The 14750-nt window shown below is 49.6% G+C and overlaps 1 protein-coding gene across 1 annotated transcript in view; it reads right to left on the bottom strand.

Moving 5' to 3' along the window:
- Window positions 1-1246: 1246 nt before the first annotated feature.
- The window catches only part of fgfrl1b (fibroblast growth factor receptor like 1b), a 37647-nt gene continuing 24143 nt past the window's right edge, over window positions 1247-14750 (bottom strand). Inside the window, exons 4-7 of the mRNA XM_069196180.1 lie at window positions 5800-5892; window positions 5210-5488; window positions 2771-3124; window positions 1247-2463 (exon numbers count right to left, since the gene is read on the bottom strand). Coding sequence (XP_069052281.1) covers window positions 2111-2463; window positions 2771-3124; window positions 5210-5488; window positions 5800-5892 — 1079 coding nt within the window. The 3' untranslated portion in view covers window positions 1247-2110. The remainder of the gene's footprint in view (window positions 2464-2770; window positions 3125-5209; window positions 5489-5799; window positions 5893-14750) is intronic.

Below are 14750 nucleotides of genomic sequence, written 5' to 3'. Positions count from 1 at the left end.
GAAGCAATCTTTTCTTTCCAGCTTGAAGTAAACCTGTACCCGTTCCTCTGAAGCCTACGCATGCTGACGCAGCCCCCTACTGGAGCTACATCTTAACTTAGTCAGCTTCATCACTCGGCCCCTGGTTTATAGAGTTATGGGATTATCTCCTCTTTCCCAGGTTCCATTTGGAAATTTACCGAGTTATGATGGAAACTTGACTTCAGTAGCACAACAAACCTTTGAACTTGAAAATATGACTTGAACTTGATTTTGCTACATTTTCCTTGTGGGCATGTTGTCCTTTCCTGCGTTTAAACAGCATGACATTACAGAAAGACTCCCCCCAAACTAACATTCCTGAGTTAAAAATAACCCATATGCTTGCTCCTTGTACACAACAGTTTATCACTGTATCTCTCACACAAGCCTAACTGTTCTGTTTCACCTTGACTCCATCTCTAATCTTCGTCCAACTCTAACATCACTATTATATGTACACTACATTACACCTCACTACACTACATTACACCCACTTAATGTTTTGATTTTTTTGTATTGTACAACCCTGTTTGTATCATTGGTGTGAATAACTAATAGCTGTGTTGTGAAGAGGCACTAGTAGTAGTAAAAAAATTTAATGCCGAGGCAGAACTGCACAACTTTTGTGAGAGATGACACTTCCTGAAACGAGTTCCAAAAGAGGACAACTTTCAGAGCATTTTACTTCAGCACCTGATTTTCCTTTTCTGCTTCCTCTCAGCCCTGAATCCCACCATAGAGAACCCCTCCAGTCTCGTTTTTCACAACCATTAAAATAAAAAAGTTAATGAAAGTCAAGCTTGTGGTCTTTTCACAGAGCAATAAAATAAATGCTTCTATTATTATTTTAAAAAGGAGGATCTGTTGGTAGTCTGACATTGTGTGGTTGTTTTCTAAAACAATATATTGTGCTTATGTCTGTATATACAAGAATACATCTACACTCCCTGTGAATATAAAAAGAACTATTTTAATCTACTCTTGCTTTATGATTCTCATTTGCATACTTTAATAGCAACAGATAATGTTGCTCGTTTGAATTCTCATTTTACAGTCCATTGAGACAGTGAGTCAAACCAGAAAAATAAGTTCTAAGAATGTATTGCTGATATTGCACATAATTATCTGACTTACATGTTATTGGAAATTTGTCATAAAAACCTGCAAACAGTTTTACACTTAGTAATATTTTCCCCTTTTCAGACCTGTGAGCAAAAGCAGGAGGTACAAAATGAAAATACATTTTTATTTTAAATAACATATACCAGACAAGAAATGTAAGCATTTAAAAGTTGCTCTCCTTTGCATATGAAAAATATGGCTTTCTCGTCACATATTGACTACACGATGGAGTAATACTGCATTTATGAACACGCAAGGATACATACAGATTTTCCCATTTCAGTCAAAAAAATCTGAAAATCCCCAACTCTGTATCAACCAGTTCTTTCGTTCACCTGACCTACAAATGTAACACTCGCTGCTAAGTCCCTTTAGAAATATCAAAGCTGGTTTTCCATACATTAAAAAAAAACCAAGGCACCACAGTTTCCTCAAGCCCGGGGCTGGTGTTCCGTGGAAAAGTTCAGAAGCACAGATTGTAAACAGTATCGCTGTTACAGCTCAGCAGAATTCTCACAGTCACAGCTTTCATTCCGGTTCACAAAGAGCTTATACGATCTTCTTATATTAATTCCTTTTTTTTTCTTTGGCTTTGAAAAGGCTTAATAATTTAAAAAAATACATATCTACATGTAAAAAAAAAACAACAACACAAAGTGTGCAGGACATGGCGAGCGGGCCGATCTCCGAAGTCACCGAAGCCACGTCAACAAGACTCCTGGAATAGCGAACCGAACCGTCATTTTGTTTGTTTGTTTGTTTGTGTGTTTGTGTGTTTTTGCAAGAGAGGATCGGTCCGAGCCCTGAGACTTTTGTTCCCTGCGCGCCGCCCGGATCAGGCTGCGTGGCGCCAGGACGTGCTGGACTTGACCCGTCGGTGCTCCAGCGGGGGGCGCTCCTGATCAGGGCGGCCCCAGGCCACCCCGCCCTCAGAGGCCTGGGCTCCGGGGTGGCGGGGGGGGGCACGTCAGCACTGGAAGTGAAAATGCTGGTGCTGGTGGACTTTGGAGTCCACGAGGGAGTGGGAGTGGGTGTGGGTGTGGGTGTGGACGTCTGTGTAGACCCTGGAGTAGATCTTGGGGGCCGCGCCCGCCGGCCTCGGGGGGGGGGATTCGGGGGGGGGCGGCTCCTTGTCGGGGGCGTGGTGCTCGCGGTGGGGCGCCCGGGGCGGGGCGGCGGCCAGTTGGCGGCGGGCGTGGCACAGCCAGAGCACGATGGTGCCCACGATGAGCAGCGCCGCGGCGGGGATGCCGACGATCAGGGGCCACGGCAGGCCGGAGCTCAGGTGCGGGGGGGTCGCCGTCTTCTCCACTTTGGGGTCTGGAGAGGGGGGGGGGGGGGAACAGAGAAGACAGTGATCAGAGATCTTCCTCTCGCCACAGAACCTGCTCCAGGACGCCGTGGCTTTCCTGCAGCCCCTCCAACTCGCCTGTCGTTGACAAACCAGGACCGTCTACGGACTGCAAATATTTCCACATCAAACAGCAACCGAAGAGGCAACGGGGAACGTCTCGCCAAGGGGGACTGGGCGTGGCGGTACTCCGCAGAGAGAGGAAGCAGGGTTCCGAAAGCCCAGTCATGCCGAGTATGACAGCTAAACGTCTCTAGAGCCCCCCCCAGCCCTCACCCGGCAGCACGGTGAGGTAGGCGCTGCGGAAGCTGTAGCCCATGGTGTTGGCGCCCAGGCAGATGTACATGCCCCCGTCCTCGTCGCGCGCCTTGGCGATGGCCAGCTTGTTGAGGTAGGAGCCGTCGGGCCGGGACCACACCTCCCCCGTGGGCAGCACCGCGAAGTGCTGCCCGCCCACCTCCAGCGTGGCGTTGGAGCGCCCCTCCGCGCCCGCCTCCACCCGCTTCAGCCACTGGATGACCGGCTTGACGTCGCTGTGCACTTTGCACTGGAAGGAGGCCGTGCCGCCGAACTCCACTGTGGTGTTGACAGGGTGTGTGCCCGTCAGGATGGGCTTGGAGTTGGTGCGCTCTGTAAGGACAGGACAGGAGAGAGACCGAGAGTGACCGCTCTGTAAGGACAGGACAGGAGAGTGACCGAGAGTGACCGCTCTGTAAGACAGGACAGGAGAGTGACCGAGAGTGACCGCTCTGTAAGGACAGGACAGGAGAGAGACCGAGAGTGACCGCTCTGTAAGGACAGGACAGGAGAGAGACCGAGACTGACCGCTCTGTAAGGACAGGACAGGAGAGTGACCGAGAGTGACCGCTCTGTAAGGACAGGACAGGAGAGTGACTGAGAGTGACCGCTCTGTAAGACAGGACAGGAGAGTGACCGAGAGTGACCGCTCTGTAAGGACAGGACAGGAGAGTGACCGAGAGTGACCGCTCTGTAAGGACAGGAGAGTGACCGAGAGTGACCAAGAGTGACTGAGAGTGACTGAGAGTGACTGCTCTGTAAGGACAGGAGAGTGACCGAGAGTGACCGCTCTGTAAGGACAGGACAGGAGAGTGACCGAGAGTGACCGCTCTGTAAGGACAGGACAGGAGAGAGACCGAGACTGACCGCTCTGTAAGGACAGGACAGGAGAGTGACCGAGAGTGACCGCTCTGTAAGGACAGGACAGGAGAGAGACCGAGAGTGACCGCTCTGTAAGGACAGGACAGGAGAGTGACCGAGAGTGACCGCTCTGTAAGACAGGACAGGAGAGTGACCGAGAGTGACCGCTCTGTAAGGACAGGACAGGAGAGAGACCGAGAGTGACCGCTCTGTAAGGACAGGACAGGAGAGTGACCGAGAGTGACCGCTCTGTAAGACAGGACAGGAGAGTGACCGAGAGTGACCGCTCTGTAAGGACAGGAGAGTGACCACTCTGTAAGGACAGGATAGGAGAGTGACCGAGAGTGACCACTCTGTAAGGACAGGACAGGAGAGAGACCGAGAGTGACCGCTCTGTAAGGACAGGACAGGAGAGAGACCGAGAGTGACCGCTCTGTAAGACAGGACAGGATACTGACCGAGAGTGACCGCTCTGTAAGGACAGGACAGGAGAGTGACCGAGAGTGACCGCTCTGTAAGGACAGGACAGGAGAGAGACCGAGAGTGACCGCTCTGTAAGGACAGGACAGGAGAGAGACCGAGAGTGACCGCTCTGTAAGACAGGACAGGATACTGACCGAGAGTGACCGCTCTGTAAGGACAGGACAGGAGAGTGACCGAGAGTGACCACTCTGTAAGGACAGGACAGGAGAGAGACCGAGAGTGACCGCTCTGTAAGGACAGGACAGGAGAGAGACCGAGAGTGACCGCTCTGTAAGACAGGACAGGATACTGACCGAGAGTGACCGCTCTGTAAGGACAGGACAGGAGAGTGACCGAGAGTGACCACTCTGTAAGGACAGGACAGGAGAGTGACCGAGAGTGACCGCTCTGTAAGACAGGACAGGAGAGTGACCGAGAGTGACCGCTCTGTAAGGACAGGACAGGAGAGTGACCGAGAGTGACCGCTCTGTAAGACAGGACAGGAGAGTGACCGAGAGTGACCGCTCTGTAAGGACAGGACAGGAGAGTGACCGAGAGTGACCGCTCTGTAAGGGAGGACAGGAGAGTGACAAAGAGTGACTGAGAGTGACTGCTTAGCAAGGTGAGTGTCCTAAAGCTATTGCGAAGTAATTAGAAAATGTTAATATAACAGAAACACGAATAAATGTAAAGAGAAATGTTTATATTGTCAAGTACTGCATCATGTTCCTCGCCGTTCTCTCCACCTTTAGATTTAAATTCAGCTGCGGATGTTTATCGTTTAGCTGTATGATAATCCGTATAACATGAGCTAACATGTCATATGGTCACATTTGCCAAATGTTGCCCAGAAGGTTGTATTCAGATTTAAAAAAATGCATTTACAATGTTGCTGGACGGGTGGCTTTTGGCTATGGCAGAATTGCAGAAAACAGCGGTGCAACAGCGTCACAAGTCCTTCGGTTTGTGTCCGCGCTGCCACAGGACAGCGTGTCACAAAATCCCAAACGTCCAGACGTCGCTGACCACTGAACGTCACGACACTGACCCTTGACCACACTGGGCGTGCGCCGCCGGGACACTCCCGGGCCTTACCTATGACGTCCACCTTGTAGGTGGCGTTGATGTGCCCCGCCGAGTTGGCGACCAGGCAGGTGTACCTGGCGCTGTCCTGGGGCTGCAGGTTCCTCAGGGTGAGGGTCCACTGCCGGCGCGCGCCGCCCCGCGGCGGGGCCAGTCGCTGCTCGTCCTTCCACCACGTGACGGCGGGCGCGGGGCTGCCGCTGGCCAGGCACGTGAGCCGCACCGAGCTGCCCACCGGCTGCTCCAGGACCCGGCGGCGCATCTTCGTGGCCTGGGTGAACCGGGGCTTAACTGGGACAGCAACACCGCGTGAAAACCGGGGCCCTGCCGGAGGCTTTGTCCACCGATCGGTCAATATAAATCGAAACCAAATGCCCCCCCCCTCGGATCGTGTCTTTTAACTTACAGAGCACTAGCGCCACGCTTCTGGGAAAGAGCGTTTGAGCGACTGCAGCTGAGTTTCACCTGCTTGGTAATTCAAACCCACTAGGAAGTCGCTTATCGTGAGCTGAGACAAGCTACCTCCTGAACTTGAAACAGGCTTGCGAGAACACAAAGAGAAACCATTCCAAGAGAGAGACGGAAACCCGATCCCCCCTCACCCCAGGGCTGTCCTGTGGGGTCCTGTCCGACCCGCTCGGTGCTGGGCTCTGTCGGGGCAGAGGGAGGCCTGTTCTGTCCTGCCGCAGAGTCGTCTGAAAAACACAGGAGACCGACTGAGAGACGAGGGCCACCGTGACACACACCGCCCTGTCCGACCTGAGGATGGGGCGGGGAGAGAGATCAATTCAATTCAAGGTGCTTTATTAGCATGACCAATGGGTACAATCAGTATTGATCACTCTCGCCGTATCGAGGAAGGACAATCTGGCTGAACAAACATAGAAAGCAAGCGTGCAACTTCCCCAATTCCATCGGTATATTTGGAGAATCCCGCTGTGTTAAAAGAAGTGGGCTAAACATTGTCCAGGAATTGTCCAGGACACCTTCATGCTCCCTCTTAGCTGTCTGGTATTGTGCACAATCGTTGTGATGCACAATGCCAGACACCGAGGTTTGTGTCTGCTTCTATTATTGCCCGTGTGTTGTCACACACACACACACACACACAACTAAGTCTGTTTTAATGTGGCGTACTCTGTGGCGAGATAGTTTATCGCATGACCCGCTGTCAGGGTTAGGGTTAGGATTAGTTTTAAAAAAGGGTTAAACGATGGTATCAAACACTGCAAATGCCGGCGAGGCAGTTCCCAAGGGAGAGCACAACAGCTCGTCTGCACAACAAACACAGAACTGAGACGGGAGCCCGGGCATGACGGGGAAGGATATCTAACACCGCTCTTGACAGACGAGATGCTGTCGGTTTCCCCTCGACCTCCGACAGACGGGAGGGCAGTGAGTGGTCTCCGCTTCCGAAGACACGGGCTGGGGGAGACAGCGGCGGTCTGACGGACATGGTGCACATTGGCATTCCTCGGAACTGCAGGGGAAGGAGCTACAGGGAACCTCAATCGAACGGGACAGAGAATTTATCGAAGGCAATACAGGCTTGAACCCCGCCAGTATATTCCAATTTTCGATCTCGCAACCAGTTTCTTGGCAAGGACGACGCAATAACCTAGATTAAATTCAGTGGAACTCACTCCAGTCACGCCTTTTTTGAATTTGGGAAATGCCATTACCAGCTAGGAAACGGGCAATACAGTCAGATTTACCTTCGTGTCGTCTTACGGTTCAGACTATTACCGCAGCCCGCCTCTAGGTGGCGCTGCGCAGGCAGGACAATGTAAAGAAACGAAGTGCGATGCCGTATTGAGCAGAAGTTGTGGTCAATCAAACTAAACCCTTTTGGTTGCCTTCAGTGTTATTGCTACTTTCAGCGTACCGAATCTGCACACAAGGGTGTTATGAAAATCACACATTTCCAGATACTCGCCATAAAAAAGCCTTGTAAAAAAAACAACAGATCCATGTTTATTCGCAGTCTGCAGGACCTGACAGGAGGATCTCCGCTCCGTGCGAGATGAACTTTCGCCTGGCCCCACTGAATTACCCGTCCAGAGATCACTGGTGTGTGAAGAAGCCAGGCTCCTCCTGTGTTTTGATTTCGAGCGCATGGAGTTTTACTTCTCTGTGGGAACCATAACTAACTCTCATATTATTTTTACTGGGTTTTTGGGAAAGGGGGGATAGACAAACACAGTGCCGGTATTGAAGCCTCTCTCGTGTTTCCGCGCCGTTAAGAACAAAACGCCGTGTTGACTTAACACTGAGCAGGAAACCAATTAACTGCCTTTAACCTAAACTGTGCAGACGGGGCTGTGAGCCGTGCTTTGTTTGGGTAGGCTCTCGCTGGCACGGCGCGCAGGAGCGCACAGAGAGCTCTTTCTGCACAGGCTGCTGCCCAGCGCACCGCTGAGCACTTCCATCGCAGCCCTTGTGCAGACGGGCTGGGCTTATTTCAGGTAATCTTGTGTAAACAGGGCCCGCACAAACCGAGCGCTGCTAAAACTAACAGCCAACTACACACGCACAAATGATTCTCATATGTGGGACCTTCCTCCCCCCATCTTCGGCCTTCATTCTTCCCAGAATCGCCTTGTTCATTCATCGCTAGGAATAACTGGGGGAGTTGTGCTTATTTTGTTTTTTTTTTTAAACAAATAATAACTTTCACGGATCACGAAGGCGTCGTTTTCATGTGTTGAGTCTTGTATGAATACCCTGACATTCTTGTGGGTTTCGAATTAAAAACCTTTTTCTTCAGGTTGAAAAAACTGGCTTGAGGAAAAACTGAATTTATTTTTTTTGGGGGGGCGTGTGTACAAAAAAAAGAAAAAACGTTCTTCTGCCCAGAAGAAAGAAAATAAAATCTTACGCTGTCCGTCTTTGATTTAAAAATCAAATTTTATACGCTGATCAGAAATTGACTTTGACTTCGGCGCTAGTGTGATTTCAATCAGAGATATATTTTGCATGAGGAAAAAAAACTTTAAAAGCTTTGAAAAATCGAGGTAGGTGTCCAAGTTCAGATGAAAGGAAGCCGTAAAGAAAACAGCCGTGCTCCGTCAGCCCAGCGTCTTTGTAGCCAACGCCAAACGCTGGTTCACCGCCGCCAGTTCTGTTTCACACAGTTGTTCAGATTTTTGTCTCGTTTTTTCCCTCCCAGTGTCAGCTTGCATGGTGTAACGGCGAGGCAGGCAAAGCGCCCCAGCTGAGTTCTTACAGTAATACAAGCAAAACAAGTCCCGCATTCCCCTAGTCGCCCCGCCTTTGTTCCAGGAGCCATTCCCAATGTAGGTGCTGCCCCGGTGTTAAAGTAAACTAAAACACCACGTGAACCGTGGTCCATTCAGCAAAACACATTTATTAACAATACTGTGCTGTGGTTTAGTCTGATTTCTGTTGCAGAATCTTACCATGGTAAAATGTACGAGGGACTGAAGTACATTTCTACGTATGTGTTATGCGTTATGAAATATATTGTATGCATTATGAAATAAACGGACTGATTATATAATATTAAGCAGGCAGCTGCGTCAGCATGCGTGGGCTGCAAAGGAACAAGTACAGGTTTATTCCCTGCTGAACAGAGAAGAAAAGAAACACAACGTTTTGGCTGTGATACATCTGAAGAAGGCTCCACAGCTGAAACTTTGTGTTTCTTTTCCTCTCTTTTCAGCAGGGAATAAACCCGTCCTTGTTCCCTATTATAATTTGATACAGATACATGGCCTCGGCTTCAGTTCCAGCTTTGGCTTTCTCTGTGTGAGGAGTTTGCCTGTTCTCTGCATGCTTGTGGCTGGGTTTCCTTCGGCACTGTGTTCTCATCCCACTTTCACAGACATGCAGGACTGGTTTGGTTTGAGGGCTCCCTGGTTCTCCTTATTACCACCCCCTTTCGAAGAGCATCACTGATGCCCCTCTGTCCAGGGCTAAGAATCAACCACAGTCACCACAATTTTCCGCAAAAAACACTCATTCCATGTTTTTGTTTCCCCGTGGTGCTGTTTCAACTGGGAGATAACAACCTGAATTTGTTATCTGTTCTCCTGTGTGTTAGCCTTTCTGTTCCTTCTCCAGAGACAGTGACAGACTCCTATCTGGGCTCATGCTGATGTGGTTCTGAGAGTCTCCATGGCGTTTGGCTTTCATTGGGACCCTCTCCATTTGGTAATGGTTACTCCCTCCTGTTTACTCGGAAAAACAAAAGCAAGCCCGAATAAAAGAGAGGGGGAGAGAGAGAAAAAATCTGATTCCACTTTACGGCAACGTTTCTGCTCCACATGTTTGGACTGTGTTTAATAGCGTGTGCGGGCCTGAAACTGCAAACAAAAAAACAACAAAAAAGGCGCTTTGCTTCAAACAAAACACAGCTTTGTTGCAGTCGAAGATGGTCAGGCAAAATACAGCACTTTGGAAAAAGAAATGACTGTATTAAACAAAGGCCCCCATGACAACTGCTGTGGATAAAATAATTTGTTCCTACAGTGTGTGTATTGGCATCAGCAGGCCACTAGAGAAGCTCTCAGTCTGCAGCAATGCGCATCTGTGTCCAGGTACACGTTTTCGCTGTGGACACCTCAACAGGCACTGAGTCAGAGACACCCTTATTAGTAGTTTCATTTACTGGAGCAAAATCCCCAAAAGGAAATACAGTCTATATTAAAAGTATTGTTATTCCAAGGCGCAGAACAAAGTGATGACAGCTACTCTTGCGAACAGTGTCTCCTGCAGGATACGAGAGATCAAGCAGGCATGGATTTGATGTCTCCTCTGAGTGACAGCGTGTCCTATAGCAGTGTCCCCAGTCCCCCTGCTGGGGAATTGCTTTGGAAATACTGGTGCAGAAGGACAGAAGGAAGGGTGCCCCCTGCTGGCCAGACAGTACCACTTGCAGCCACAACCTTGGAGCTTTTCCCTCAGGCCTCTCACGTCCCAGTAAGGACCAGGCCCAGCCCTGCTCTGCTGCCGAACTCTGAGGAGATCAGGCTGCAGGGCACAGCCTGGAGTCATTCTAGGTTACAAAGGTCCAAAGCTACTCCTTGTAGCCCGATTTGTTGCTTGATTGGAATTCAGCTAATCACCCGGCTCATATTAAGTCTTCTGCCCTAGTGACATGGCAGCAGTAATGCGCAGATGGTAACAGAATGATGTCTACCACGCCTTAATTAGATTAGTGCATAAACTCCCGACATTAGAGAGGAGAAGGGGAATTCATGTATGGCATGGTGGTGCAGTGGGTAGTGTTGCCACCTTGCAGTGCTGAGGCCATGGGTCCAATTCTGGACCTGGGGTACTGTCTGTGTGGAGTCTGAATGTTCTCCTCATGTTGGCAGGGGTTTAACTCTGGGTGCTCTCACAGTCCAAAGACATATTAGTAGGTTAGTTAGCTTCTGGGAATTTGGCCTTGTGCCCGTTGCTTGCTGAGATAAGCCTGGGGATAGACTTTTTTGTTTGAAGTCATTCTTCTTGAAATCCTAAGTTCATTTTGGGAGATGAGTCAGTCTGGTACAGCAGGTCGGGTATTATTTCTGAAGTAAACCCCTGAACCCTGTTTCGGCAGGCACCCCTGTGGGCTCTCTGAGAGCAGAAGGCTGGTCCTCTGCTGGTGTTAGGAGGTGGAGACGCCTCTGTCTCGTGCAGTCTCCGGGCTCCGGGCCTGCCGGGCACAGCCTCACAGAGACATTCTCTGTGCTTTGAAACCCTCCGGGGGCCACAGAACAGAGGGATTGATGGAGACGACATTGGAAAAGCAGCTCCAGGGTTTCTCCAGCTGAGGCCTGTTGTTGGTGTTGGCCAATGATCTCTGGAAAAGGCCAAGAGCCCCGTTTCATTTGGCACAGTTGAGCCAGTCTGGATAAGGGCTATTCGGCTCCAATGAGATGGATTTCGAGGCTCATTATTTAGCCTAAGTGGTTTTAGCAGGGAGTTCAATCCTCATGGCTCTCCACTGGCTGTTGCCATGTTTTCGCAACGCGATGTTCTCACATTCTCAGGGCAGGGAAACGTTTGCCATTGTACAGCAGTTGTAGGGGTTAAAAGGGAGATCACTCAGGTGCCTGGGATCATAAACTGTTAAAGATAACCAGGAATACCTGTAAAACAGCTGTTAAAGAGGGCTCAAAAACAAAAAGCAGCCTACTCTTGAAGTGTTGTCTCCCAGAGGTGAATTCATTGTCAGCAGCTGCTCAAGAGCGACTGGGCGTCAGTTTCCCATCGCCCCCTGCAGGGGGGCAGGAAGTGTGTCCCAGCGCACGCACATCTCTCCTGCTCCCAGGCCCGAGCAGAGCTCCCCACCGGCACCCTCACGCGGGGGGAGAGGCGGAGAGGGAGGAGGGCAAATAAGACGGAAAAAAAAAACCTGATTGTCTGTTCCAAGTTCCAGAGGTTTTTCCATGCCACGCAGACTTCGGCACATCTGCTCCAGAGGGATCACCGACGTTAAGCAGGTTTCTGCTCCGGGGTGTGAATGTTCCTGCTACTGCTGTTCGAATGCCCGCTGGGCTCCCCTGAAGCTTGGATTCCAGCAGGTTAGGAAACGACGGTGTAACAGAAGGGCTACAGTGAGGTCTGATAGGTTGGCCGGTGGGGGTTCTGGTCAGTATTTAGCTAGGCAGTCCCACAATGCCGGCCTCTGAGACGAGCCTGTGGAAATCTTCTGTGGAAATACAGGGCCCAGAGACACAGGAAAGGTAAGCCTGCAGCTCCCCTTTATATGGCTGCCAGTGGCACCAGTGTTTATAGACCCACATATTATTTTTTCCTACTGGAAACACTTTAAAAGGACTCACTCAAAAAGCTTCATTCTCCTTTCATACCAGTACAAATATACAAGAGGCTTCTCTTTAAATGTGAGGGTAACACTGTGAGCCGTGTGGCCTGACAAAGGAGCCGATTCGTGGAATCTGCAGGGATATCCCTCCGCAGGCAGCAGATCAGAAGTACATGAATGTGTCTGGGAAGTAACACACATGCAACATGGTGTGAAAACCATGGGGGTGTGAGCGCAACACGAGTGACAAGTTAATAAAATGTCCACAGAGCCGAGAGATTGGAGCATAATACTGCACCACACATAGTAAAAAACAGCATTGAGGAAAGCAGTCGGACTGCTTAAAGAAAAATGAAATTGTAATGAGAGAAAAAAACGGTTCTCTTGCAAAAATATTTATGAAAGGGCAATATTTTCACCTCAGTACATCCTATAAATCTGTCATCTTTATGTCCATAGTTACGATAGAAGAACCCAACACTGTGTTATAAGGCATCCGCTAGGAGTTTTGCCTGATCCCAAATCAATAATGGCTCAATAGTGAAACCAAGAGACGCAGGGACACAAGTGGAAAGAAAGAGGAAGAGCATTTTAAGTTTAAAACAGTAGGCGATCCTTTGCGCTAAGAGTGGCAGGAGTCAGGATGCCTGGTTGAGTTATTATGACAATCACACTTAAGTAAGGTGAGCTGAATGTCTGGTTCTCACATGAAACCAGTTATATATATCATCCATCCATTTTCTAACTGCTTCATCAAATTCAGTGTCGAGGATGTGGGGGATCTGGAGTCTATCCCAGCAAGCAACAGGCGCAAGGCAGGGTACACCCTGGATGGGACGCCAGTCCATCACAGGGCACACACACACACACTCACACCAGGGCCAGTTTTCCCAGAAGCCAGTGAACCTCCCAGCATGTCTCTGGACTGTGTGAGGAAGCTGGGGCACCTGGAGGACACCCATGCTGTCACAGGGAGAACATGCAAACTCCACACAGACAGCACCCCAGGCTGCGCATTGAACCCAGGGCCCCAGTGCAGTGCTAACCAGTGTACCACCGTGCCGCCCTCAGTAATATATCCTTATTTATCATTTAAATTTAGACACTGAAGTAAATCCGAGGGGACATGCCGATTTTTAAGCAATTGATTTTTGCCGAGCACTTTACAGGAGGAGCGGCCTAAAACGCGAGCAACTATTTTTGGAGTAAGTGAAAAGTACATTGACATTTAGTCTCGGTGCTGTCTGATATGAATTGCAGCCCCAGCATAGGAAATTAGAGAGCTTTAACATAAATGCAGCTCAGGAGAGAAAAATGAGTAGAGAAGAAAGGGGTAATTAGTAGTTTATCCCATCTTTTATGGAGCCAGAAGTGGTTTCTTTGCAGCAGGCACAGGGAGACTCGGGAGGAAACTACCCAAATGTTTCTTCGGGGGAAAAAAAAATGTCAAAAATTCTTTTGTACGAAAACAACCTCTACATCCTGAGAAGGGGACTTGGGGGGGCTGGCTGTGCCGGCACTCAGCTCTCTAATGAGATGGATAGGGCAGAGCTTTCATGTGGGGGATCTGAGAGAAGGTGGGTGATTCGCGGACTGCGAGTTTAATTAAAACCTTCGTCCTGGGGCCACATGGAGAGCTCCCTCTCACACTCAGCCACCCCGGAGATGAAACACGCTGCGAGCCCTCAGTATGTGCAGCTGGAGCAGTGGGAGTCGATGGAAATCCGGGAGAAGACGCTGCAGAAGCCACCAACCTCCAGGAGATGTGGGGACTCGGGTCGAGAACAGTGGAGAGCAGGGGAGCCCTGATGGGAGAAGGAAGGCCGCCCAGATTTGGGGGCACCCCTTGAAAACCTGGGGCCCGGCAGGATCGAGGGCGAGGCTAAGGGCGGAGCAGGTTTCAGTGCTTAATGATTTGGAGCGAGGAGTGAAAAGCGACCTTAGTGAAGGTAGATTTACGGTTAAAATTTAGCGCTCCCTTACACAGAGTCCTGGAGAGGACTTCATTGCTCTGGACGGTCTCGCCTGCCCTTTCCGCGGGGAGGCCGCAAAGGACTGAACTCTTCCTTTATAACACGAATTCAGCATTTATTAACAGCGAGACACAAACCAACTGCAAAACGAGTGGAAATTACAAGGAAGTGCGTTTGAAACTGAGAACAGGAGGCCCTGACATCTTTCAAGAAACAGCTGGATTAGATCCCACTACCCACTGTTCTACTAATTAAGCCACTAAGTACGAAAAGGTCTAGATGGGCCAAATAGCCACCTTTCCTTTATAACCTCCCTCATGAATGACAAAAAACACAGTGTGGTGCAGAAACATCTTTGTTTTTGGACATGCAGCGGGAGTGTGACCTATAGCTTTCCTGTCTGGGGGTAACGCTCTTGATTCGACAGTACTCTAAGGTCACCTTTTCTGTAGTTAATTTTAAAATGTTTCTCCCATCTAAAAGTACTGCATACCAGGCAGCACAACGATCTGAAACGGAACTGGGAAAAAACGCTTCTGACAAGATTAAGTGGCATCTCAGACTGAGAGCAGTCAGGATCAATTAAGCTTTTCCCCTGACCATGCTGCTCTGGATATGAGCCGTTTCGTACAATTAAGAACTGACCCGTCTTTAACACGCTGCTCCATTAGGCTAAGATTAATACGAACTAAAATGGTTTTAATTTCATCAAAACATCCTTTCATCTTTCACTTTTATTAATGAACCCTCTTTCTTCCACCCCTCTCTCAAGCATGAATCAATTTGCCTCCATATGTGCATGGGC

This window comes from Lepisosteus oculatus, chromosome 11 (genome assembly GCF_040954835.1).
Source record: "Lepisosteus oculatus isolate fLepOcu1 chromosome 11, fLepOcu1.hap2, whole genome shotgun sequence".
NCBI classification, from domain to species: Eukaryota; Metazoa; Chordata; class Actinopteri; order Semionotiformes; family Lepisosteidae; genus Lepisosteus; species Lepisosteus oculatus.
This window is presented reverse-complemented; position numbering and strand designations above follow the sequence as displayed.